This window comes from Dromiciops gliroides, chromosome 1 (assembly GCF_019393635.1).
Source record: "Dromiciops gliroides isolate mDroGli1 chromosome 1, mDroGli1.pri, whole genome shotgun sequence".
NCBI classification, from domain to species: domain Eukaryota; kingdom Metazoa; phylum Chordata; class Mammalia; order Microbiotheria; family Microbiotheriidae; genus Dromiciops; species Dromiciops gliroides.
This window is the reverse complement of record NC_057861.1, coordinates 469,354,952-469,382,777: the sequence shown is the minus strand read 5'-3', so window position 1 is coordinate 469,382,777 and position 27,826 is coordinate 469,354,952. Positions and strand designations below refer to the sequence as shown.

The 27,826-nt window shown below is 35.5% G+C and overlaps 1 protein-coding gene across 1 annotated transcript in view; it reads right to left on the bottom strand.

The window, feature by feature from the left end:
* Positions 1-696: 696 nt before the first annotated feature.
* The window catches only part of ZNF608 (zinc finger protein 608), a 213,828-nt gene continuing 186,698 nt past the window's right edge, over positions 697-27,826 (bottom strand). Inside the window, 20 exon segments of the mRNA XM_043978773.1 lie at positions 697-782; positions 3,597-3,750; positions 5,025-5,197; positions 5,764-6,181; positions 7,791-8,464; positions 8,467-8,494; positions 8,496-8,513; positions 8,515-8,576; positions 8,579-9,224; positions 9,227-9,358; positions 9,360-9,706; positions 9,709-9,805; positions 9,807-9,895; positions 9,898-9,999; positions 10,002-10,045; positions 10,047-10,108; positions 10,110-10,162; positions 10,165-10,218; positions 10,221-10,237; positions 10,641-10,728. Of these exon segments, the coding sequence (XP_043834708.1) occupies positions 697-782; positions 3,597-3,750; positions 5,025-5,197; positions 5,764-6,181; positions 7,791-8,464; positions 8,467-8,494; positions 8,496-8,513; positions 8,515-8,576; positions 8,579-9,224; positions 9,227-9,358; positions 9,360-9,706; positions 9,709-9,805; positions 9,807-9,895; positions 9,898-9,999; positions 10,002-10,045; positions 10,047-10,108; positions 10,110-10,162; positions 10,165-10,218; positions 10,221-10,237; positions 10,641-10,728 (3,344 nt within the window).

Here is a 27,826-nt window from a genome sequence, read left to right as displayed (position 1 = left end):
TACAGCGACATTTGTTACTCTGTGATAAAATCTGCAATTTACAAAAATGAAATGACTGCTTTTTGCCTGCCATTAAGGCATTTCAAATTAACACCATGGAACTGATGTCTGTAATAAAGAGCTTCCCCATGTGATCCAATCACATGACAGTTTACATTTTCCAATCTTTTCATTCTCTGCAAAAGAAACAAGGAAACTAAGAAAGTCCTTCTTTCATAATTAACATTGAAAACTATGAAACTGAAGAGTTTGTTTTATTGTATTGATTTCTGAAATTATTCCAAGTTAATATTTGAATTAAAAAGTAAAACAAAGTTTATCATAATATGTAATGTGAAATTCAATCATTTTACTTTATTTTTAACCTGTGGTTGAATGAAAACAAAAATATATTTAGATTTATCTTTTCCTTTAGCATTATCAATATAAATCTTTTTTTACAACTTTAATGCTAAAATAAGATTAAGCAAGGGGAATCATAAGACTTTAAGAATGTTAGGAAACTCCTGGTGCAAAGATATACATGTTCTAAATAAAGAAAATAAATGCCACAATTAGCATAACAAAGTAAAAAAAAATTGAAATTACAATTTAGAAGGAGCCTGACTTTTGAGTTTAAAAAGCCTATCATTAGCTTGCTTTCTCCCTGTTAAGATGTCTCTTTATTTAAAAAGTAATTCAAAACTTACAGGATATTTACCTTCTCTGTGCAGGAAACATACCAGATGCAGAAGCTTGAGCAGCCACCTGCTGAGTAGCCACAAGGGCAGCAGAGGTTAACCCTAATTGACCAAAAAAAAAAAAAAGAAAAAGAAAAAAAGGTCCTGTTTTTGTGGCCTTTAGAAAGACAATCTAGGTACAGACTTTTGTGTTGAATCTCTGTAGAGTCCACAGCAGCACTTTGCCCTTTCCTAAACCAATTGCATAAAACATTTCATAGAACAAAGACAAGGCACAGATGCCTCATCTGACTAATATCTCTTTACTGGATATGCTGAGTTTTCCTTCCTTACTAGCCAGTCTAAGAGAATCTAGCATTCCATCTCATGTTCCTTTCTGAGTCCTGACACCATATAGTGCTAAATGGCTTGCATAAATTATAGAATACGAAACCCAGTAGAAATAAAAAGTATCAGATAACAAGAGGAAACAAAAGTCACAATGAATTACAGAACCTACAGTCATCTATTTGGTTAGGATACAACTCTTTCCAGTGATGAAGAAAAATACATTCTATAAGGTAGATGAAACTACTAATTCATATTTAGAAAGAGTAACAACATTTATTTGAAAAAAGCTAGATTCTCACAAGCTTCTTTTCCAAGGGAAGCTAAGGTGCTCATATAAGAGGAAATATTTTTAATTCTGTCAGAATACAACATTACCAAAAAAAAAGTGGCCAAACTGGAACAAAGGCAGAAAAAATTAATTTATCTTTTAGATGTCTTTTATTTTTGTATACTTTCTTCTTATGAATATTGGGTGTTTTAGAAATTATAGATTTATATCCTTGATATGGACAAAGATGGTGATCTGCTTGAATTAGACTGAGTAGTTATAAAACATAAGTTGGATAACTAATAATAATCACTTATATTTCTATAAAGCCTTCCATTAAAAAATCACTATTTTTTGAAACAACAAATACTTCTCAACACCCAAATGTCTAACAAGTTATATTTTCCCATAATGGTTAAGTAAAATGATCTAATAGAGTAGGTGTTCTAAACTTTTTTGTGTGTCATGGACTGATTCTTCGTTTATAGACCCTTTCTCAGAATAATGGAGTTTTTAAAAGTCATAATTAAAGTAAATGTTAAATATCAATTAAAAGTTAGTGAAAATAAAGATGTATTTTCCCCATCCAAGTTCACAGATTACTATGTATTTCAGGTTTTTGTTGTTGTTCAGTCATTTTTTAGTCATGTTCAACTCTCTGTGATGCCATTTGGGTTTTTTTTTTGGCAGAGGTACTGGAGTGGTTTGGCATTTCCTTCTCCAGCTCATTTTACAGATGAGAACCTAAGAAGGCAAATAGGGTCAAGTGACTTGCCCAGGGTCACACTAAATATCTGGGGCTGAATTGGGCATGAAGATGAGTCTTCCTGGCAAACGTTCCACTGCACAACTCCTCTGCCTCAGGGCAAAAAACCTTATAATAGAGTGATAAGATTTATATATTTCTTCTTCTCCCTTTGTAATTTACCCAACATTAACCAAAAAGTATAATAGGGAGGACATTCCAGGAATGACAGTGAAAATGGAATCTGAGAAAGATTATCTTGTTATAAGAGTAACAAAGAGAACAGTGTCACTACCTTGTAGATTATATGGACAAGATCAGGCAGAAGACAACTGAAAGATAGGTAAGGGCCAAATCATGAATGGATTAAAAGCCAAACAGAGGATTTTCTATTTGATCCTGGAGGGAATAAAGGATCACTAGAGTTTCCTTGAATAGAGAAGTGACATGACTAGACCTGCACTTTAGATAGATCATTTAGCAGCTGAACAGGGCATGGACTGGAGTAGGGAAAGACTTGAGGCAGAAAGACTAATCAGAAGGCTATTGAAATAGTCCAGGAACGAGGGGATGAAGGCCGGTACTAGGTAGTAGCATCAGATAAGAGAAGAGGGTGAAGATATAAAAGTACTTAGGAATTTACTTTGGGTAGGGGAGGAGAGATGAGTGAAGAGTAGGGGGATGTTAACTAGGTTTTGAGATGAGGTTACTGGGTGTATAGTGGGTCCCTCAATAATAATAATAGAGTAGTTAGGAAGACAGTAAGGTTTGGGGGGAAAATGAGTTTTGTTTACTACTATCTTTATTTATATTGGTTTACTAATTGTATATGTTATTCTTTTATATATCCATAGACTTTTCAAAATGCTATTATATCCATTGTTTCATTTTATCCTTAGACTAGTCAGGGATGTAAAAAGTTAAAAGGCAAAATGGAAAAACTTTACAATGTAGGACATGGCGATAGCCATAGTGTTATTGACTTTATATCTTCCCTGGCACAGTAGATTGCACTTATTAGGCATTATTTAATGATGTTTTATTAAAATAATGAGTGAGTAAATAGATCCTATCTCCCTAAGATCTATCTTACATACATTCATGTCAAGTCCATGTTAAATTATGTTTCTCCCCTTTGACCATCATCCTCAATGGATCAAATCTGAAGTATTGAGGACATTAACATGTTGGTTTTGAAAGTAGTAAGAGTTGTATCAGATTATTTTACTGTTAATTCTTTTACAGAAAGAGATTTCAATGACTGTCTGGGCAAATATTCTCAAGTATCCAAGCGCTACTATCATCTTTTTCTTTTTACTTTTCCTATGGCAATCTGAATGATAAGTATTCTGTAGCTGGACCACCACCCTCACTTACATTAGTCTGCTGATTAACAACCACCAGTGGTAATCAACTGGAACCTAACTCTTATCTGAACAGACTACTTAGATATCAGGTATGTTTTCTATCAGAACTATTTTTCCAAAGTTAGATCAAATCTATGACACAAAAGCATTGTCAACAGATTACAAGAGGAAACAAACAGAAAGAGATTGACAAAAGAAGTACTGACCTTGAAAGGGGTCATACTGACCCGGTATTAATGGATAGCCCATTCCAACATGTGTGTGATGATGAGTATGAAGATGGCGTTGACTGAAGGGGGAGTGACGATCTCGTTCTCTCTCTGCTTCCCGCTCACGTTCAGCTACAGCCTTTTCTATAGGCTATCATGAGAAAGTGAAAGGAGGAAAAGGTGACAAGGAATTTTTCTAAAAAACCTGTCATATAGTAATGGTACAAAATTTTTTACTCCTGTTAAAACTATAGAAAATAGTAGATAAATGCAGAATTAGGATTATTCCTTAAAGACAAAAAAGTGACACTAATTTTGTTCATCATATACCTTTCACGATCATTTTAATGACTATTCTTACATGCTATCACAATATGGTCTATAATTCAACAAATCAAATGGGTAAATTTACTTTTATCATAAAAGTGGCCCTTAAATGACCAAATATCAACATTGTTTTATATATTATTAAAAATGAAGGTAAGGAGACAAATAATTTCTACAGATTTACACCAATGCAATTTTCAGAAAACAGACTAATATTTAAGAATACTCTCTAACTTTCCACCCCCAACTATGTTACATAAAGGTTTACTCAAGACATAATTAATGTAACTAAGAGAAAATAGGAAATTATAGGAATCTGTTTATCCCCATTCATCTGTAGTTACTGTATTATATAAAAGCATCTAACTGGATTCTACCAGAGCTTGATCTCTTTGTTACACGTGGAAATGAAGGTAGTTTTTAAAAATTGTTTTTGGGTCAAGTTTTGTGATTATGCTCATTTTTTTCAGTTGGCATAAATTTATATAAAATTATAAGAACACCACCTCTATCATATTTAACTACCCATGTGACCTTGCCAAAAGTCACTTCACTCACCTGAACCTTAATTTCCTCATCTGTAAATAAGAGGTTGGCCTGGATGGCCTCTTAGGTTACTTTCAGTTCTAAATCTATAGTCCTATATATATATACATATATATATATATATATATATCTTGTCACTAAAATAAATTAAAGCAGTTTCAGTTTAAGATAGTTGCTAAGATAAGTGTATCAAGGAAATGCTTACAAAGCCCAGCAACTTGCCTTTTGATTTCTTTGTGTGTGTGTGTTTGTGTGTGTGTATGAAGGTATGTTTTTGAAAGTTATGCTTCCAAATGCAGTTTTCACATGAAAACCTTAACCTAGAATTTTTTACAAAATAAAATCATGAAATCCTGCTATGTTACATCTTTCCCCCACCTAATGTGAAAAGGCATTTTTGTTTGGAACAAAGGCATTCTTTATGTATTAGTATAAAAAAAATCTTGAATTCAGAGTGGGGCTCCATAACCGTTCATATTTGAAACTCTTTTCTACTTATCCTCTTTTCCCCCAAAACACAGTATTCTAAAATAACAACAAAAGGCAGCTTACAGCAGGGGACTTGCTGCGGTACTGGTTGGCATGCTGCTGAAGCAAATCCAGTGCTTTAGATTCAGTGGCTGTTTTCGTGCTGATGCTAGGGCTGGTATTGACTTTTTCCGCCTCTTCTCTCCCTGACATCTTCCCATAAACAGGATAATGAAATCCTGGAGAGAGATAGGCCCCTGCAGGTAAACAACAAATGCCACATCAAGTTACTGGCTGCCTTTTTATTTTCCTTTTGAACATTTGAGTTACATTGATTTGGGATGGAGTTAGAAATTATTGTATAGGGGTTACATTAAAAATGGGACATATCTTCATTTACTTATATCTCAGTTTCTTCCCCCAGTTAATTCACTCTGATGAATGGAGGTTATAAATAGAGTTGAGTTTATAGTCATTTCATACATTTATGTGTTCTCTTAAGTGAAAGGAATAGTAACTATAATAGTTCTGACAGTAAGTGCTTAGAAAATTTTTATAGGCAATAAAATATCTGTCAGTCCAACAGTAATAGCAGACTGTCAGAGACTATGGAAACTAGAGCTGGGAACTCTGACAGTTCATAAAAGAATAACTTGTATTGAATCAGTTTCATCTGTAAAACAATAACATAAAATCAAGAAAAATAAGTGTCATTCAAGAAGTTCCTAATTTATCCTAAATTTTAAAAGCTAATAGTGGAACAGAACTTTCATCCATACAATTAAACATGAAAATCTTTTCTCTTAGGATACAATTCACTTACCAGGATAGCTGTGCATTAGGACAGGAGAGACAGCCCTGTATGCAGGATGATTGGGATCATACATCTGTGGATAAGGATAAGCATGTAAATACTGTATGTATGACTGATGTTGACTCATTGGAGAGGAGACAGCCACTCTGGCTCCTCGTGAGTCCTTCCAGTTTACAGGAGTCTTTCGATCATCATTTTTTATCTTGTTTTCTTCCAGTGATTGAGAATCAGGATGCTTGGCTTCTTTGGGTTCCTCTTTAATATTTGTTAATGACACAGGAAGGCCAGGTATCATACTCTCTTTATTAGGTGTTTTCCTTGGGCTATCCTCTTTTAACTTTTTTTCTCTATCAAGCTCTTCTGACTTTTGCTGATCGAGGTATTTAGACTGGTAGACATAATGGTGCCATGTCCTTGAATCTGGATCCTGACAAAGAAACACAGAATGTAAGTTTCAGAAAGGTTCATTAAAATGCTAGCTAGCAACAGTAAATGTAGCCATCATTGTTAATATTAACATCATTTAAACAAAAACTCAATGGTTTCTTATTTCATTTTTTCATTATCTTACTGAAACTGAGATTTAAGATACTAATGTATGTATTAATGTAGAGCTTCATAGCAGTATATGCTAAAATATTAATTATAATAAGATTTCAAATTACTACATTATATCTTTTCAATAAAAAACCATAAATAAACAGTTATTTGGTATCTTGTAAAGATAATGTCTTTGCTTTTGCAACAAAAGTGAAGTCTCTTACAAGAAAACATCTCTAAATAGCATTTTTCAACCAAACACTAGTACTGGAAAATAGTCCGTATATGGTTAAGAAAGTCCTGAAGGAAATATTAAGGAAGAGTATTAAATTCTAACTAAAGTTGAATCTATACAAATAAGGGAGGAAATGGATGTGATGAAAAGTTACTTGTTCTCATTCAGTGAAGAACAGTTCCAAAGCTCCTTTGGATTAAAAAAAAAAATCCATAGTACAAAAAGGAACCTTAAGACCACCAAACCCAACTCATTGTACAAATAAGTAAATTAAGGCCTAGACTTTTGAAAAGTCACACAGCTTGTCATTAGAAGAGAGAAGACCAAGAAATTAGGTTCTCCACTCCCCCCCCCCCGCCCCAGCCATTCAATACTCTTTCCACCATACTGATAGCAAAGACCTGAAAAAAAATAAGAGCATCATTAATCACAGGGCTTCCTTAAAAAGCTGCCACGAATGAAAATGCTTTGGTTGTTTAGGCACAATTCCACAACATATGCTTATCTAATTGAAGTTTCATGACCATTTTTCAAATTTTAGTAAATTTGTTTTCAGGGATACACAATAATTTCACCTTGAGAAAATCTGAAAATGTCAGTCAGATAGACTTCTCTACCCATTTTAGCTTCGGTGAACTTTATTACACAGTAATACATGGAACATTTAAAATATCACAAAAATTAAGAAGGTGGGTTCGAGGTCCCAAACTGCAGAAATTACATAGTTGGACTCCTGCATGATCTTCAATAGAAAGGAAAGGATACGGAGAGGCAAAGCCTACCCATTTCTGGTAAATGGTAGTGGAGATAGTGGAATTTAAAAGATTAAACATGTGGCCATCTAGTGTGAGTCCCTTATTTTACAAATGAGAAAAATGAGGCCCAAGAAGACTAAATGACTTGCTTGTGATCACATAGAAAGATAGAGCTGGTGCTATAATCCAGGTCTCACACAAGTGCTGTAGAAGAAAATTTGCTATCATATGAATCATAAATTTCTTTTAAACTGAAAGGACCTCAGAGATCCTCTAATAAAAATACATAATATGAAAAATGTTAATAGACTTTTATGGAACTTAAAGGACTTCAGACATTCATCTATTATTATATATGAAATATTTAAAAAAACATTTAAAAATGCTTTTTAAAGAGAAAATTAAGGAGGGGAAATCCTTATTGTTTATAGAACAAAAGGCATAATCAGATCGAGCCCAGAAATGTACAATTCTCAGACTGCTCTCTATGTCTAGGGCCATCTTACTTGTTTAAATCTTGTGGTTGGGTCTACACCTGTCTGCTTCATGGAATCCATGACAGATTTCATTTCTACAGCCTCCTTAATAAGCTGGTGGTTTTCCATCTGCTTAGCTTTGAAGCTGTCGGACTGAAGCTGCTGCTGGTGATTGGACAGAATCTGTGATTTACCTGTCTCCTCAGTTTTATTAGGCAATGATGGCCCAAGTTTAGTATTGTTTTTGTTAGGCTCTGGAGTAGTAGGAGCTTTAGAGATGGTGGCAGATGGGATATTTTTCTGTTTACTGTCCTCCTTGCCCAGTTCTTTCAAAGGGAGTTCATTTTTTCTCTCACAGTCTCTTCCAGTTTGAGCCATTTTCTGTTCTGCCAACCTCTGGTCCTCATAATATTTCTCATACTGCTGTCTATAAGCAGGATTAGTGGCTATTAAGGACTTCTGGTCCATATAGAGACCATAGGCATACTGTCCATAATAAAGTGATTGGGCAAGTGCAGGATGTCTTTGAGTTATCACGGACTGATGTTGAGGTGGTAAATTAGAATTGTTTTCCATTTTCTTAGAATCTAATGGCTCTGCCTTGTCTTTTCTTTCCATTTCTTCCTCAGACTCCTTTTTGATCTTCATTCCCTGTGTGTAACTACTGTTCCCAGCTGCAGGGGTGCTGACTTGGCCTGAGTGCTATAACTTGGAGAATAATAAGTATCGTAGCCCATGGTAATAGGGAGAATGGGGACTCTTTCACTTGGGATGATTGTGCTGTAGCTGAAGAATGCCCTTTTACAACACTGTCATACTAGAAATAATATCTGAAGGTGAACTGGCCTTTGACCTCATGCCCTCTGACCTGCTGTCAGAACCACCGTCATCAGCAGCATCGGATATATCAGAATAAGCCGGGCTATTTGTTTTAGTAGCTGAACTTTCTGCCCCATTTTGTGTCAACACATGCAATGGTGGCATAGGAGACTGCCCATTCACCAAAGGGTTACATTCCATTCTGGAAGCACTCCCTATAGAAGGGCTGGGTGCATTGTCTGTGAAAGTGTAAACCTTATCAGCTTCAGCTTTAATACTTGCCATCCTGCTCTCTTGAGATTCTGACAGACCATTAGCTAGCACTTCATTCTTGCTGAGATGGTCCTTTAAAAAATGTCCAGATAAATCTTTCCCAGACCCCTTTGTGTCCTCAAGTTTTCCTAGCTTCACATCCATTTTAGGGCTTCCTGACTCTTTGCTTTCTTTATCTTTTACCTTTCTCTTTTCCTTTTTCTTTTTGTCTTTGAGTGATGTGAGAGCTGGGTTTATAGTGCTTGGCTCTCCCATAATTGTGGGCTTTGGTTGAATAGGTTTTAATGGAGGACTCTTTGGTGTAGCCTGAAACAACAGTGGTTGTGAGTGAGGGCAATCCTGATATTGACCTGTAGTGGTAGTTGTAAAGGCCTGCACGTAGGAATAGCTATCAATTGGGGAGGAGTAGGAGCTGGAGCAGGAGCAATAGCCTTGGCAGGTTTTAGTTTGGAAAGGTTTTTGTCCACTTTGCAACTATTAGCTTTTTTGCTCTTATCTTTATCTCCCTGCATTTTTCTTGTCTATTAGTCCCTCTGCTTCCAATTTGGGCATTTCAGTAGCCGAACTGCCATCTGTTACTGAGCAGCTATCCAATGTGGCTGCCATATTAGAGATCACTGGAAGGTTGAGTTCATTGTTAAGGCCCTTCTTTTTGCCAGAATTCTTGCCAGCTTTAGCACTCATAATTGAACTTGGGCCATTATTAATCATTTCTTTTTTGCTCTTGGGTGTTCCCGGTGTGTTTAGAGAACTAGGGGATGTTGGTGCTTTTAGTGCATCAAATGTTGATATATTTGTGCTTGGCTCATTGAATTGAGATGTCATGGTACTCAATGCTTCCTCACAATCTGAATTTTGTCCTCACTCTCAGGCTCAAATTCCAGTTGCTTTCTGGGTCTAAAGTGTTCATGAGCCTGGTGGTACCGCAGTCCATTAATGTGCTTGTACTTTTGTGTTACAATTTGGGTGTGGGCAATCAATTAATACTGGAGAAGCACAACCTTGGTCCAAAAAGTAGTGTCTGGTTTTCCCCTGAGGGGTGGTGGAGTGCTTCTAGAATTAGTACCGAATCCACGCTTTCCAGATTTATTGTCTCTCTGAACTGGAGTCAAATCCAGTTCCATAGGAGGCTTATTTTTTCTCTTATGGTAGAAGAGGGACTGGCTTTGATATCTTCAACGCACAGTTTGGAGTGTTCTACGTCCACTTGAATTAAGGCTACCCCTCCTCCCTTTTCCATTAGCACCACCTCTGTTTCTTATTCTGTAGCCCTCTAGCTTCTGCAAAGCTAGCATCATTTCCGGGAACATTGCTGCAGACCTTGCTCGCTTCCCTCTTCCTCGCCCACCTCTCATCTCAGATGACATGTTGGCGACTCACAAAACCTAGGCAAGCAAAAGCAACAAAAGTGAAACTTAGGAAACATAAAGAAAGTATTTGGTACTCCAAAGTCATCAACAGTATTTGAATCACAAGGGCAGCCCATTTCTTCCACTGGTAATTTCATCAACTGGAGTAGAGTCTGCCACCAAAGACATTTAATTTTTTAGAAAACTAGGTAAAAGCATCTAAAATGACCTCAAAGTGAGCTTAAATTTGCACGGCATGGAAAAGCATTAAATAACATGGGGAAAAGATGAGGAGAAACTTTAACAGCTATGTTTTTAACATGTGTTCAGAATTATGAATTTCTCTTCTTGGTTTCAAATTAATATTAATTTGCATAGAGTTTCCTTTTAGAAAGGAAAGGGAAAAGAACGACTATTTAAGTAAATAGTTGCCAGTTACCTTGGGGGTGCCCAATCATGTTTTGTACAATCCAGCAGAGTGCCCACATAGGTCTTATTCCTCCATGTGACATTTACCACTAAGACACCTGTAGTTGGGGGAGGAACACAGAATTATCAGTTAGTACAAAGGTACTGTTTTCATTTTTAATTGATTTTTATGAACACAGTCTTACTCTCATTTACTTTTAAAAGACTATGATTTTAAAAGCCCATGCTTCCTCACTTCTGCTTTCAATGACCTCAACTTAAAACCCACAGGAAATTATCAATGTGTGTGTGTGTGTGTGTGTGTGTGTGTGTGTGTGTGTGAATGAATAAGAGAGAATGTGTGAGAGTGTAATCATATCTCTCTGCTGTAAAAGGGCAACACTCACCTCTTAATTTTTCTATTACATTTAATTGCTTTCTTTTGGCAGTCAGCCAACATAAACTGAGTGCCAGTTACCAGTGTTTAAATCAGGAGACCGAAAGTAATCTGTTTTTTCTTCAATTCACATAAAATAAAATAAAATTTATATTCCCCCATCCCGCTAAAATACAGGCAGACCATTAAGGTATGGGAAAGTATGAGCCCAGAGTAGGTCCAAAAACATTCAATCATCAGTGTTCTTCAACAAAGTGCTCTTTAACTTTAATATTAACAGACTTTCTCCGAGAGAACAATGAATCCAAACTCAGGTGAATCAAATCAGTATTTGGTCCTGTTTTACAAAAAGCTGTCCTAAAATAGCACTCTAAAAAAAAAAGGAAAAGAAAAAGATCTTCACAAAAGCTTTACTTCCAGGATTATTCCTGGTAGTATCAATCTTAGAGTGCCTGTCACAGAGGATTAAAAAAAATAAATAAATAATGCCCCACCCCTGCCTCCCCCCCATGCTTCCTATGAACTATTCTGTTTTCACCAACTCTGCCTTACAGATGATTTAATTTAGTGCTGCATCTGTGACTTGCTAAACTTGACTGCTCGCCAAATGTTACAGGGAAACATAAAGTACATGATGCACTTTTCATTTCCCTTCAAAATTTACAGAATGAAAAAAAAAATACACTTTCAAGCCTACCCTAAAAGCACCCGGATTTTTGAGCTAATCAATCAAATTCTTATTCTCACAGAATAAACGAAGGAAACATTTAAGTGTTCATTGTTTTCTACAGACAACCTCACTTTCTCTTGGAAACAAACATTGGGACATTATTAAAACCATATTCTGTTTGGTTTGCTTAATAGCATTCAATCTGTGATTTTTCATATGTTCTAGGCAGCAGTATCAAGGTAACCTAAGCTTACAAACCAGGTCATCACATAACTAGAGGAGAGATCTTAAAAATTATCAATGTAGAATTGATAATTGTTTCCCATAAGAATTGTATTGCTATTACTTAAGGGATAGCTGAATTCTATTCATTCTAACAAGTCTAGCAGACAAAATGATAATAAAAAACAAGCCTTTCTTCAATCATGGTTAGGGCAATTGGATTTCCCTTAGGAAATAAAAGATCTTACAATATTACATTAATATTGAGATCAGAATCGACAATTGAGTATTTAGTCAGAATTTGCACAATGTAATCTAGTTGGGGGAAACAATATTTTATCATTTTAAGATACACACACACAGACACACACACTCCCTTCTATGGAAAAAAAAAAGGTTAAAGAAAGAGAAGGGGAAGATTGATTTGTTTTTCACATTGTCTCCTCTAGGGCACTGTGTGTGATGTCAAAGACCTTTCCAGCTGCTTAAAATTCTTTAGCATGCCAGCTATATTTACTGCTGAAGAATACATCTGCATTGCCAGAGGGTTACTGCATTTTAGCTTTAGATGCAATAAGCTGAGTCACCGTGTTCCAGAGGCCCCAATGTAGTACAAATGTATAATTAAAAATGCTTGAAAGGAAACATGAAAGAAACAATAAATGCTCCATTCTTGAAGTAATAAAATTAAAAACAGGAAAAGTCTGCACAAACACTTAACATTTGCCTGCGCCAAAAGGCTTTTGTTACTGCTTTCCCCCTATGGGTTTCATGTTTCCAGCAAAAAAAAAAAAAAATGGTTTGGGATTGGTTCGCTCCTTCTGGGAACACAAGTATCTGATTGGCTGGATTGAGCACTGCAGTAGAAACCTCAAAAAGCAAGTGCCGCACATAAATGAGCTTCAAAAAGGAGGGGGGAAAGAATGTAATACACCAGAGTGCTGAACATGCAAAAGGGTGAGATGGAGTGAGAGAGAAGAATATATAAGTCAAAACCATTTTTTTGTTTTGTTGGGGTTTTTGTTTTTTTATCTAGGAGGAATAATCCCAACAATGAGAAAGGGTTGCCTAATGCTCCCAGATTCAGTAAATCAAACACTGGTTTGTTTTCGATAACAAAGATTGTCAGTGAGATGAAAGGTTATTGTCTGCTAAACTGTGTTGTGTTTATACACCAAGATCCATGCCACTGAGCTTTCCAAGATAACATTTAAACCTATTCAGGACTGTAAGAACAGAATGTGTTGTAGCAAAACAGGATAAAGAAGAGTTTGGGGGCTGAGAGAGGAAATGAATTCCAAAACAAGTAGTAAATCATAGTTTATCTGTGGCTCAGTTTGAAGCTGACAATAGCTAAACTGAAGATGAAATCACCATAGTAAACCATTCAAATCTCTCCTTGCTATTTTGAGGAGCCAGACATATTCAAATGCCTTCCAAAAATATCAAGAAATGAACATTAAAAACATTTTTTAAACAAATCCATGTATGCAAATAAAGATCCATTTCAATTTCAAAAAGACCAAAAGAGTCGCCTCCTATTTTCTAGATGTCATGTTACTTCTTGGGGAACTTTTTTTTTTCAACAGTCGCTATCCACCATAGTTTATTACATCCTACTTTTAATTTTTCTTTCTGTACCTGACAATTCAGAATACTGTACAATATTTATGTGTGCCTAGAATTCATACAAATAAATACATGTATACCCATTTAACAAAGTTCCTAGAGGGGAAGTAAATAGTTTGAACTTTTCTCACATAAATTCTACAGTGTTATGTAGGTAGGAAGACTTAGGTTCAAACAACATCTGTCACAGGAAGTCAAATCGGTATGTTTTAGCATGTTTTGATTCAGAGAGAGAAAAGTGGATTATCCTTTCACTGAAGGGTTGAAGTCTTGTAATATTTTGTAACCCACATTCAAAATAACCTTTAAAAAATTAAAATGTTCAAATTATATAAACTGCAAAGAAAACATCTTTCCCAGACAGGTCATTTTCAGATAGCTAAAATATAATGTTAACACTTATCAAAGTGCTTGGCACATAACTTACTTAATAAGTTGCTTAATAAATAATCTTCCATTCACTGCACTCAATGAAATTAAACCATGAAAATGGGAAACATGTTGGGGAAGCTGAGGAAAGAAGGTCCTGTGTAAATGTATACAGCAAGAACTATGAGATTATTTGTTTCCCTTTTATATACCACTTTATAGTGTTTGGAAAGGTTTTACTGCTAAATAGTTATTTTTTAAAAGAATACAAACAACATAGGGGTAAATCAGACTTAGGAATATGAAGAAAGATAAGACCCTTGCTGAAAAACACCTCACAATAAGACAAAGCATAAAATACAAGAAATTCTCAGTGTCAGTGTGTATCAGATGAATAAGTATTACTATCTTCTGATGAAGAAGGCAACTGATAACTTTAGCAATTACACTATAAATGGGATTCTTAAACTGGGGGTCAATTAACATGTTTTTAAAAATATTTTGATAACTATATTTCAATATAATTTATTTTCTTTGTAATCTTATGTAGTTTATTTTATGCATTAAAAAACTTTACTCTGTTAAGGGGTCTATACATAAGCTTAACTAAACAGCCATTGGAGTGTAGGGGACAAACACACACACGTTAAGAATCCATGCTTTGGAAGAACAGAAAAATTATTTACTGTAGGTTAGAATAATTCTTTGTTGTTGAGTTGTCTTAGTTGTGTCTGACTCTTTGTGACCCCATTTGGGGTTTTCTCGCCAAAGTTACTGGTGTGGTTTGCCATTTCCTTCTTCAGCTCTTTTTGTTTTGTTTTGTTTTTGTTTTTAGTGAGGCAGTTGGGGTTAAGTGACTTGCCCAGGGTCACACAGCTAGTAAGTGTTAAGTGTCTGAGGCCGGATTTGAACTCAGGTACTCCTGACTCCAGGGCCGGTGCTCTATCCACTGCGCCACCTAGCCGCCCCTTCTTCAGCTCTTTTTACAAATGAGGAACTGAGGCAAACAGGGTTAAGTGAATTGCCCAGAGTCTGAAGCTAGATTTGAACTCAGAAAGATGAGTCTACTTGAATCCAAGCCCAGTGCTCTATTCACCCTACCACCTAGCTGCCCAGAATAGTATTTCCACTTACATTTTAAAATTTCCACAAAAAATGACACATTTTCTTTCATGCTCTATCCATTTCTGACAGTTCCTACCAAACTTGTGGATAGGTAATTACCTAATCAACTATTTCCTCAAGTGTGGAGAAAATTACAATTAGTGTCAGCTAGTGGCTCCTTAGTTTTTTAAAAAAATTATTGTGGACTTAACATAAATATTTAAATATATGAAGATGAAAAAGAATTGTATTTATGATACTCTGAAAAAATCTATCACACTATTTTTGCTACCCAGAGGCCATTAAAATTGAAATATCCCCACACATTTAACTTGGAGTCAGTTTCATTTATTTCTATTTTAAAGAGTAGAAATATACTTTTGCATTTATAGTACCTAAATGGGCATTTTAGAAGGGTGGTAAAGTGTTTAATGGTAAATCTGGGTAATAAAATACAAGATTCAAAAGTTTTAAAAGATGGAAAAAAATTTAATGTGCCTTAAAATATTATAAGCCTTAAGTTACAGCACTATTTCACACTGTAAGTCTAAATTTGCAAAAATGCTTGAACAGATAAGATAGATACCTATCAACCAATAACAGGTTCTTCTGAACTGACATTTTCTGTTTTCAAAAGTTATTCAGTATTCAGATGAATACTATAAAGAGAGCAACTAGATTACTGGAAGAATCTTCATGGAAAAGATTATGTTCACCACCTCTGACTATAAAGACACTCTTTATATATACAGAATGAAAGATTTTTCTCTTTTTATATTATTAACAGTGGATTTGGAAGCAACAGGCCTATGTTTGTATCCTTCCTCCACTGCATACTTGCTTTGTGACTTTGGGCTAGTCACAAAACTCTCTAAGCCTTAGTTTCTTCATTTGCAAAATGAAAATACTAATACTTGTACTAAACTGCTTTGTCAACCTTTAAAAAGTTAAGGTGAGAGAGAAAGAAAGGAAGTCAGACAGAGAAGGTGTGGCAATGAGGAGGTGATGGTCATCTCAGGGCTTCCTCCCGCCTTGTGCAGGATCTGTGAAATATCCTAGCCAGATAAGTTCAGTTTCCTCCTTAAGCCTTTCCAGAATATCCTTAAAAGGTTCCTACTAGCCCATTTGTTTCTTCGCTGGGGCCTGAAAACCACCAAATTCATCTTTATATTCCTTTTTCCAATAGAAGCTGAAAAATTAAATTGGGCTACTTACTTTTTTTTTGGTGAGCCAGTTGGGGTTAAGTGACTTGCCCAGGGTCACACAGCTAGTAAGTGTTAAGTGTCTGAGGCCGGATTTGAACTCAGGTACTCCTGAATTCAGGGCTGGTACTCTATCCACTGCGCCACCTAGCTGCCCCTGGGCTACTTCCTTTTGTTACTAATTTCTCTAGCCCAAAAGCAAGTTTGTGCTGCCCTATTATGTAATAAAATATTTTCCACCTAGAAGTTATGGGATTAAAGGATCATAGATTTAGAGTTGTAAGGGAACTTAGAGGTCATTAATTTCCACCTTTTTATTTTACAGATGAAGAAACTGAGGCCTAGGAAGGTTAAATGACTTTCCCAGGATTACATGACTAGTGCCTAATGTAGGATCTGAATCGAGATCTTTCTATGTCTCATGAGGCTCAAATCCTACTTTTTTGCAAGAAGCCTTTCCTAGTCCTACTTAATCTTTTTTTTTTTTTTTAAGTGAGGCAATTGGGGTTAAGTGACTTGCTCAGGGTCACATAGTTAGTAAGTGTTAAGTGTCTGAGTCCAGACTTGAACTCAGGTACTCCTGACTCCAGGGCTGGTGCTCTATCCACTGCGCCACCTAGCTGTCCCTAGTCCTACTTAATCTTAATGCTTTCCTCTAAAACTACCCCAAATTTATCCCAAATAGAACTTGTGTGTAGAAAGCTGCTTACATGTTGTGTCCTCCATCAGACTGAGAGCTCCTAGAGATCAGGGACTGTTTTTTTTCTTTTCTTTTGTCTTGCCATGCTTACACGTTGCCTGCTATTAAGTAGATCTAAGCATCACCTATAGTACCATACTCTCAAAACAGGTTATAATAGTCAGAATTGTTTTCAAAATAAGGATGATGTTTTTTGAAGTCTCCACTTCTGGTTGTTGTTTTCTCTTTTTTTAATAATGACAGTCAGTTGTAAAAAACAAAATGCTCATATTACTTGGCATAATTAATATTTACTAAAACACTGCTTACAAGGCAGTGTCTAGTTTTCAATTAAGGGTGGTCTTTGTCTTTAACAGACCTCACCATTGATTATGGTGATAAAAACAAACAGATTAAATATTAACAAATGTACACTTCTAAGGAGTTCACGCATAAGTATTTTCTTTGCAGATCATTTATTCCTTCAATAAGCACTTTGTCAACCTTAATCACTGGAAACGGCTATTATTGTTATAATCACCTATAATCATACCCGAAAACTTCAATTATATTTAAAGACAAAATAAAATGAGTTTGGAATCACCTTTTTTTGTACCATCTCTCCTCTCCATTAGCAAAAGAGAATTAAAAATTTATTTTATATGCCTAAATTATATTATACGATAATCTTGGCTTTTGTATCTGTATCTGCAGTGCTTAGCATAGTGCCTAGCAACTAATAACTACTTAATAATGTTTTTTATACATATTCATTTAGTAATATACAATGGGGATGAGGAACCTCTTTTTACATCTAGCAACCCCCTCAGTTTAATTTAATCAAGCCTTCAGCAAGTGCAGAGAAGTGGTTTTGCTCTGGAGACATAAACAGAAGCTTGGAGAAATCACTAGGCCAATCTAATACAGAGGGAAACCTCTGAAGACCAGTCCAGGATATGAACTTTCCTTCCCAAAGGCTTTTATTCACAATTTTGTTGTCGTTGATGATTGTTCCTATTATATAATGAGTGAATTACAAAAAGGAATTTTAGCACTGAAAAGCACTTGACTCAGAACACTGGAAAGAACACTGGGTTTAGGAACCAGAAACTGTATTCTTATCACAACTTCACCATTACTTATTGTATAATTTGGACAAATTACTTATGTAAATTAACAAGTTGGATCAGAATAGGAGTGTGTTAACCTGAGGTCCATAAGCTTTTTTAAAAAGGTGTTTTAATAACTGAATTTCAACAAAATCGTGTTCCTTGGTAATCCTATGTACTTTATTTTATGCATTTAAAAATTATTATTATTATGAGGGATTCCGAAGGCTTCAGCAAACTACCAAAGGAATCCATCACACATACAAAAAGTGTGAGCCATCCCTTGAATAGCTGATCTCTTGAGGTATTTTTTGGTTCTCACATTCTATGAGAATCTACAATTTATCCTTAAATATGTTACTTCACCCTCTCATTTACAAGGTTAGGAAACTGAAGCCCAGAGTACTGAAGTGATTTCCCCATCCCACACAACTAATTACTTCTAGATATCACTAGATGCCTTTGCTGCCTCCCCACCCTAGCCCTTTTCACAAATGCTGCCTTGAGTTAGAAAAATTAGAATTCACCTTAAAACAAGATTCCACCTACAAACAAAACACTAACATGAATTTGATCCTTGAAAAGAGTCCTTAAAGATGAAATAATTTATCACTCATTTTTCAGTATGTCTAAACTCTTTGTGACCCTATTTGGGGTTTCTGGCAAAGATACTGGAGGTGGTTTGCAATTTCCTTCTCCAGCCCATTTTACAGAATCAACAAAGTTAAGTGACTTGGCCAGGGTCACATAGCTAGTAAGCCTATGAGTCCAAGTTGAACTCAGGAAGATAAGTCTTTCCTGACCACAGAACCCGTCATTTCTAGTCCACTGCATCACTAGTTGCCCTGATAAAATAAATGCGGGTTCATATGTGAACTAGGAGCACTATTATAGAATGAAGTAGCGTGGTAACAAAGAACAAAAAATAAGGCAGATAGCTTTTGAATAACAAAGGAACTTTCTGATAAATTTTAAAAATCTAATTTACTCCAATTAAAAAAATGGGGACTAGACTAGATTATCTCTAAGGTTTCTTAAAGTATTCAATTCTATTGTTCTATAATCCTTCATGCTATGTAACATTTTAAGAATTACACAATAAGAATGGGGTCTTCTCTTCAAAAATTACCTTGATATGAACATGCTTTAAGAAGAGATATGAATAAAACACTTCCTGCCACTCATTTGAAGAGATATGAGGGTCCAAAGGGATGGAATATTGCACTTTTTGATTTTGTTGATATATTGATTGGTTTTGATGCTGTTTTTCTCTTCTTCCTCTTTTTATATTTTTCTTTAATTTTTGTTGTTGTATATACATGAGAGCTTTCTGGGAAAGGGAAGGAGAAGAGATACTAGGAGAAATTTAGATGTAAAAACACAAGATTAAAATATAATTTATTTAAAAAAATAAAACCTTGAAATGAAAATCAAGCAGATATTTCATAGTGCAAAAAGGGCTGTTCCAAACTGATGTATATAAAGCTAACCATTTTATTATTAATAATAAGAATATTAATAACATTTTTATTAACATCAATGTTTACTATTATTAATAATATATTCACATATATGACCTTATTTAGACTTCAAAACTACCTTAATGCCATAGTGGATAGAGTTCTGGATTGGGAGTAAGAAAGGCTTGGTTTTGAATGCTGCCCTCAATACATATTAGCTGTATGGCCATGGATAAATTAATTCATTTCTCAGAGCTTCAGTTTCTTCACCTATAGAATGGGAAGGCTAATTCCCATAATACTTTCTCACAGAGTTGTATATAGAATAATATAAATATTTCTGTAAACCTTAAAGTACTATGTAGAGGTGAACTATTATCATTTTTATGAGTCAGTCAAGGCAAATAATTACCCTACTGTAATCAATGAAGAAACTGAAGTGCAGAAAACAAGAATCAGTTGCTCAAGATTTTACATGTGAATTAGTGCTAAAGCCTGAACTTGAATCAGAATTTCAGAATGGAAAGGGTTCCCTTAGTTAGTAATCTCTAGAACCCACTACTCTTTACTCCCAGCCCCCTTGCCTCCATTCTTTTTCACCTTCAAATTGTATTATTAATTCTTTCTGGATCTCTTATAATTCTCAAACACAAGTGAATTTGCACAGCCACATGCTAGCCTCCCAATTTTTTCTTCCATATCTCCATCTATTGAAAGCCCAGCTCTAATGCCAACTCCATTGAACAATTCCTCGAATATTAGAGTCAGGATTCTTAACCTGAGACCCTTGAACTTGTTTTTGTTTTCAATTTCTTCATCACTATTTTAATATAAATGGTCTCCTCTGTGATACTATGTATTTTATCCTATACATTTAAAGATATTATCTGAGGAAGAGGTCAATAGGCTTCACTCGATTGCCAAAGCGATCCAAGACACATAAAAAAGGTTAAGAACCCTTCTACTAGAATATTTTTACCTTTTATCATACTCATTTGTATAAATATCACATCATCAGTTTTGAATTTTAAGCTCCTTGAAGGCAGGAGGGGGTGCTCTCATTTTCATCTTTGTATCCCTAGCACCTAGTAGACATTTAATATTGAATTGATTAATTGCCTCCTTAATAATATAAAGCTACACAAAACTGAACAATCAACATAATCTTTGTATGTGCAGTTGACTTATTAAATAAGACAGTTCTTTACAGATGGTTTCTGTTCTGAAGATGCTGTAAGTCTGGTATGCAAATTATTCATTCCTGGCGTTTGTGAGAGTATGTTTTTTCCAAGAACTGGGCAAATGCCTAATGTTTCAATGGGGTAAACTAACCCAGTTTATATATTGTCGGTAGGTAGTCTTAAAGTATCTCATTGCATTCTTGTGAATGATGCCCTTTGTAAGTACTGCAATGGTGTGTGTAAAACAAAATCTAGTATTTTTGAATTCTTATTCAAATTACCACATCTGGATATATATAACATTTGTTCATGCAAAAAACCAAAGCAAAATAAAACATAAACCACTCAATAATATTGTCATGCAATCTTTCTTATTGGTTTATGAAATTTTTTCCACATTTTCCACTTGAAATATTTTAGTTACAACAAAAGTGTCAAAGTGTCATAGGCAGCTTCATGAGTGTGGAGTAATGTGCATTTATCTTCATTTTCAGTATTGCACATTAAATAATGATTCTAAAAATGGACACTGTTGGGCATGCTCTAAGTCACTGACATTCATATAACAGGCTCATAAAGGTTTGCTGTAAAATTTCACACTTGTAATTTTAAATGCCAGGTGACAAGCCAGTTTTTATCATTAAAAAAAAAAAACATCTTTAAAGCTTCTAGCTACAGATAGATCTGTTTTTCAAATGGGCAGGTTTATCACAATCTGGGGATTTTTTTCAATTTGTAATTAAATTACCCACTAAATACTGTTAGTTGAAGAATGAAAATGCTTACAATAAGCTTCTATTTAGCAGCTATAAATCCTCTTTCCCCCTCCCTATTCCTTTCCCCCTTCCTTCTCCTCTCTTCTTTTCCCCCTCCCTTTATCCCGCCCCTCCACCCTCCAATGCTGGGTTGAATGTTTGGGGAGTCACTTTAATCACTTCCTGTAATCAAAACCATCTGGAACATAGACCTGTGATTAGTCACCCTCCACATTGGGCTTTATCTGAACAAATAATGTGCAGGATTGGAGCTCAGAAGATAGGGCAGCACTAACAATGGAAAAGCGTAATGAAACACTTCATGCTTTAGTGTCCTGCTCTAGGCTCATATAAACTTGAGACACATTGCTCTAGTATATTGCCATTCAAGAGTAAAGTTGAGCATTAAAAATTAGAAGACTAAAGGAGTAAAACTTGCTAGTTAGATCTCCCCAGTCAGTGGCAGGAATAAGTGGGCATTAATCTTCCTACATTAATTGTCTCACTCCTAACAGTTCAACACTATTAATACTATTTATTACATATTATTTTCTGTAAGTTATTGAGCAGGGTTAGTTTACTGAATGTTGTTGGTGAGTGTAAATACTGGGAAAATGAAAATTTAATTCAAATGAATGTGCTTCACAAAGAGCAGAAAGTAAACAACATATGTTGAAAAGCTGCTCTTTGTATTTAAACAAGAGGTGGGGGTTTATTTAATGCCACTCTGACAGGTTTTTTTTGCAAGTGTCATGTGATCATCTGGAAGGCAGTTTATTTGACTCTTAAAAAACAAAAACAAAAAAACAAAGGGATTTCTCATAAAATATACTGAATAGGTACTGAAAAACTAAACTGAAGAAACTGTCTCCATGAGTCTACTACACAAAAGAACACACAGGCATTTCCATCACTGTCACATCTCCTTCCCCCCTCCACTCCCACCCTCCAGCTTTTGTTCTGAAGCCTGATGAACTGTATTGATTTGGGAAAATCATTGAGCTCCTTGGAAAACTAGACTCTGGCTTATTCACCACCATTTATTTCTTTCTCATGAAGACAGCTGGTCAATATTCAGTTGACTGGCCAACAAAAAGAATCTCTAGCTGCTTTTCTTTTTCTTGCTACCCTAGTAACATTATCCTTTTTCATCTCTGGTAGAAAATATAATGAAGTGTTAAAGAAGTCTTGTTAAAAGGATCATGATTTTGGATAAGAACATCACTTTTAAAGAAATAGCAAAACCAACATAAGCAAGTCCTATGTATTGGTTACTTATGTTCACTTTAAATTTATTGTACATTATTAAAAATAAACAAAAGCTTCCTATGTACTCCCCCAGTGGGAAGGGACTAAAGCAGAAAGTAATTGGATGGGGAAAGAAATGATTAACAAACATATTGAACGGCAATCTGGCATTTAGAATTTTTATATTAAAAAAATTATAGTAACAAAGGTTATTTTCTTTTCAGTTATAGTGATCATTGTTCCTGGAAATTTAGGATAAGTTTTAGGAAAATGCTTCAGTAACATTTCAAGTAATTATTCATTAAAATCAAGTATAATATATGTATGTATGTATATATATATACACATATATACATATATATGTATAAACACAATATGTTAAATTTTTTTTAAACTAAAGTCCCTTCTAGTTCTAGCAACCCACTCTAATAGCATGGTGTCATAAATAAAGAGTAGCATTGGAATCAGCATTACAACTCTAAACCAATCAGAAAAACCTGAATTCACGCCCTGATTTTACATGCTTGCTGTGGGATCCTGGGCAAGCCACTTGTGTCCTGTGTAACCCTCTCACTCTTTAAGTTGAAGAACAGTTGTAGATCAGCATTGGTAGACATAGTTTGGAAATTAAAGACCTGGAGAAGGAAGAAGATATATGGATATATATGTATGTATGTACATGTGTGTTATCTATGTATGCAGTAGTTAAGGAGGGAGTGCATTCTTGCCATTGGGAGCAGATAGCTCAAAGACACAGTCCAGAGATGGAATACATGCACTGAGGCTGAACCACAAAAGTACAAAGAGACATAGAAACACAGAGTATAAACAGTAAATTTATGCTGAGGTAGGTGACCAGAATTTCCATTATAGGTTAAAACAAGTTGTACAGGATATTTCACAATCTGGCCTCCTCTCTCACATGGTAATTTGTCCTTGAAATGTCTTGTATGAGCAAGAGCCACACACCACAAGCCACTCCCACCACCATCCCCACACCCCCACATAAGAAAAAATTAACACATTAATAACATGGGGCTTAGGATAAATCAGAAGAAATTTCTCCTGTGAGAAGTAAAACTAAAGATGACCAGATAACAGGAAAGACATATCCAGGAATCAAAGGGAACATTAAAGTTTAGATTGACCAACTAGATATCAGGAAGAACATACCTAAGAAGTAAGGGGAGATAAAATTCTATAGCAGTAAAGTCAATTAGGTGGGGCTACTACCTGACTGGAGCTAGGAGACAGTGATAACCCCAAAGGTTATACTCGATCACACCTATAGAATTCAGGGAATATTAAATCTAGGTGTGCTTTCTTGAATTCTATAGGTGTGATCGGGTATATGAGAGGGCAGAAGAAATCCAGTTGATTACAACTGGAAAATATCTGCTATTCACTCTTTCCTTGAAATTGATAATACCAGAGAGAATTAGTTCTCTCTAGAAGTGTCTGCACTAAGAGGAAAAAAAAAAAACAGAATCTGAGTGTGATTATTTAGACAAAAAATTTCAAGTAAACCAATGAAAAACAGTGGAAAAATCAACATTACAACTCGAAACCAATCAACAAGCATTATTAAATGTCTACTATGACCCAGGTAGGTGCTAGAGCTTTAAGTACAAATGTAAGAAACGACCTTATACATGGCTAGTTTTATTTCTCTTTGTATCTATATGGTTTTCTCTGTCACTGTTTTTGTTTATCTTTGTGTCTTAAATATTTACTTTCAGCACTTGTGCTTTTTCTCCCCTTGATCACACCTGATGTGTCCCAGGCACTGGGTAGGGAAATAAAAATAAAAATGAAAGAGTATTTGCTTTCTAAAGCTTATATTCTATCAGGGGAGACATGAACATCAGTAAATATATACAAAAGAGTTACCTGATACATTTTATTTTGCATATATGAGGACACATTAGCTTCTAAAACTGAGGAAAAGTTTCATGTATAAGGTGTCACTCAACCTGAACCTTGAAGCAAACTACTAATGCTAATAAACACAGGTGGTACATTCTAAACGTGGAAGAAAGCCAATGCAAAGGCACAGAGATGAGAGGTACAGTCCATATATGAGGAATAGTAAGGAAGTCAATTTGGCTTGAATGTAGAGTGTATAAATGAAAGTAATGTATAGTAAAACTGAAGGGCTAGTCCGAGGCCAGATTATAAATGACCGATAGCAAACAGAAGGAGGAGTTTATATTTCATATCAGAGGTAACAGGAAGCCACTGAAATTTACTGAGCAGGGGAGTGATTTGATCAACTTTAGGAAATTCACTTTGGCAGTTAAGTGGACAGATTCATATTTGGAGACATAAGCAGTCAATTGCAATGTAGTCCAGGTGAGAGGTGATATATTTGAAAATAGCAGAAAACAGAGTAAATGAGCTCTCACACTGGGAATGAGATATTCAGCTCAACTGTGTGTGTGTGTGTGTGTGTGTGTGTGTGTGTGAGAGAGAGAGAGACAGACAGACAGACAGACAGACTGAGACAGAGACACACAGAGAGAATATAAATAAACTGGAAATCAAGGATATGTCAAAGCACTAGTTCCTCTAGATATGTGCTGCTTCACAAAATCTTTTTTCTCTTTCTCTGGGGGTAGCTCCCTGAAAGGAGTCTGGAACCATCTGTGTTCTCTCAATGCTAAAAAGCAAAAAGGTTTCTCTTTTTCCAAGCTCTCATGCCAACTCTGCCCTTCACACAAGCTTATGGCATAGAGTAATCATTCTTTCTACCAATAAGAAACCTTACACAAATATAACGGATTTGAACACTGAGTTGCATTCAAATAAAGGAATCCAGTTGATTGTTGAAGGGTATATTCCCCAAAATGTCATTTGGAAATGATATAATTATGTGAAAATTTTGTAACTGTTAACCTACCACTCATTTTTCAAGACAAAAGATGAGATGAAACAGAGCTAAGTAGCACTGTGGATAAAGACCTTGACCTAAAGTTAGGAAGACCTGGATTCCACTCCTGCTTAAGACATTTCCTACCTGTATACCCTGGGGCAAATCTCTTAACCTTTCATTCTTAGTTTCCCTATCTGTAAAATTTAACTACCTCACAGGTTTGCCTTCAGGATTAAATGATAACATATGTAAAGTACTTTGCAAATCTTAATGTGTTATGTAAATGTTAGCTATATGTGTACTACTACTATGATTACTACTGTTATAATTATTATTAATTAACATTAAAATGTTGTCCTATAAAATCATATAGTTGATATCCCCTTCTTATAGTGTGGAAAATTTATGGGATAAGTGGAGGATACCAATCCCTGCACATAGTCTCAGACTCAAATGGCACTTCAGCCATTGAACAAAATATGGGACTTGCAATTCATGTCACCCATACTGTCTGAAATAAGCTTTACTTTAAAGTTAAGCTCTCTTTAGCTAGTTGCTTCTCTATTCAAACTGTTCCACACCCCCAATTTTTATCTTAAGAAATAAGTAAAGTCATAGTGGCATGGTATAGTGAAAAATCTGTGATAAGAAAACATAGAATCCTACTGTCACCACTCTAATCACTGTCACCCTGATCTTTGGACCTCAGTCAGTCTGAAATGAGGGGGTTGCCTCCTGAGAGAGAGGGGATCAAGATACAGAATTATATACATTTTCAGACACAAGCAAAGTGGAAATTAGTTTTACCTGACTATGCACATTTGGTGTAAAAATGTTGCTATTCTTTTATTATTATTATTATTATTATTTTCAAATGGGCGAGGAATTAGGAGGAAAATGAATGATAATAGAGTTGTCAGAAAAAGAAAAAAGAAGAGGCTAATTGAAGCAGTTTAAAATTGCACAGAAGTAAGGTGAAAAGAAAGACAAACAAAAATAAGCTTTGAAAGTTACACTTAAGTTACTTAAAAGGAAAAACAAATATTCTAATTTGCTTATGGAAACATCCATTTTCTTTAGTATTTGGGTTCAGAATAAAAACAAATAGAATTTAAAAGAAAATAGAAGGGGCAGCTAGGTGGTTCAGTGGATAAAGCACCAGCCCTGGATTCAGGAGGACCTGAGTTCAAATCCGGCTTCAGACACTTGACACATACTAGCTGTGTGACCCTGGGCAAAGCATTTAACCCTCATCGCCCCACGAAACAAATGAAAGAAAATAGAAGGAGAAGGTTGGAGTATACCATCTAAGATCACTCTTCAACTCTGAATGAATGAATAAATAAAGCCCTTATTAAACAATTACCACATGCCAAACACTAGGTTAAACACTGCAGATACAAATATAAAAGAGAGACAGGTGTCATCCCCAAGGAACTTACATTCTAACAGAGGGACAATCATATAAGGGTGTTTCCTGGGAAGTCCCAGGAATGGTGAGAGGCACCAGAGCAATAAGTAGGAGGAAGGTGAAAAAGTATGAGAGACTAGAATATGGGAGTAAAGCATGATCCATTGACTGAGTTGGGCTACCTATGGTGAGCTCACACTAATCATGTAGGTCCTAGGTCCTGTGGTCCTAAAAATACTTATTCTTAAGAAAAATAATGAATGCTATTCCTCAAATGGTAGGGAAAGGGGAGGGTAAAATTCTAGGAATTTTAAAAGTCATTTAACAGATATGTGTTTCCTAGTTTTCCTAACCAGGGTTGTTGTGAGGACAAAATGAGATAATATTTATTTGTAATTCATCTGACACATAATAGTCACTACATAAAATGCTAGCTATTCCTTACTAAATTCTGAAAAAACATCTATTTAATAACATGATCCAGAATTTTACCAGAAATTGAAGTCAAACTAACCAACCAGAACAATGAAGATTTTACCATCCTGCTTTTCTTGAAATCAAGGCAAACTTTTCCAAATTCTGTAACATCTCCTATTTTCCACAGCAGCTCCCAAATGGTACTGGATTTGGTTTCAGAGAAGCTGGCACTGAATCCCAGTTATGTGTAACTATTGGAATGACGCCACCTGCTGGAGACTTACTGTAGGAAAGCTCCACCATGAGGAGAAGGTCTCTGAGGGCAAGACCATGCGTCTTTTCTTTGGCATCAGGAAATGACGTTTGCTTGTGGGAGGAAGAAGGGGGAGGCTGGCGCTCTGACTCTTTTTTTTTTTTCATGTGGACTATGACGGAAAGAGGTGCTAGGAATGCTCTCTCCCTTTAATAGATAGATGAATCAGGCCTTTCTCT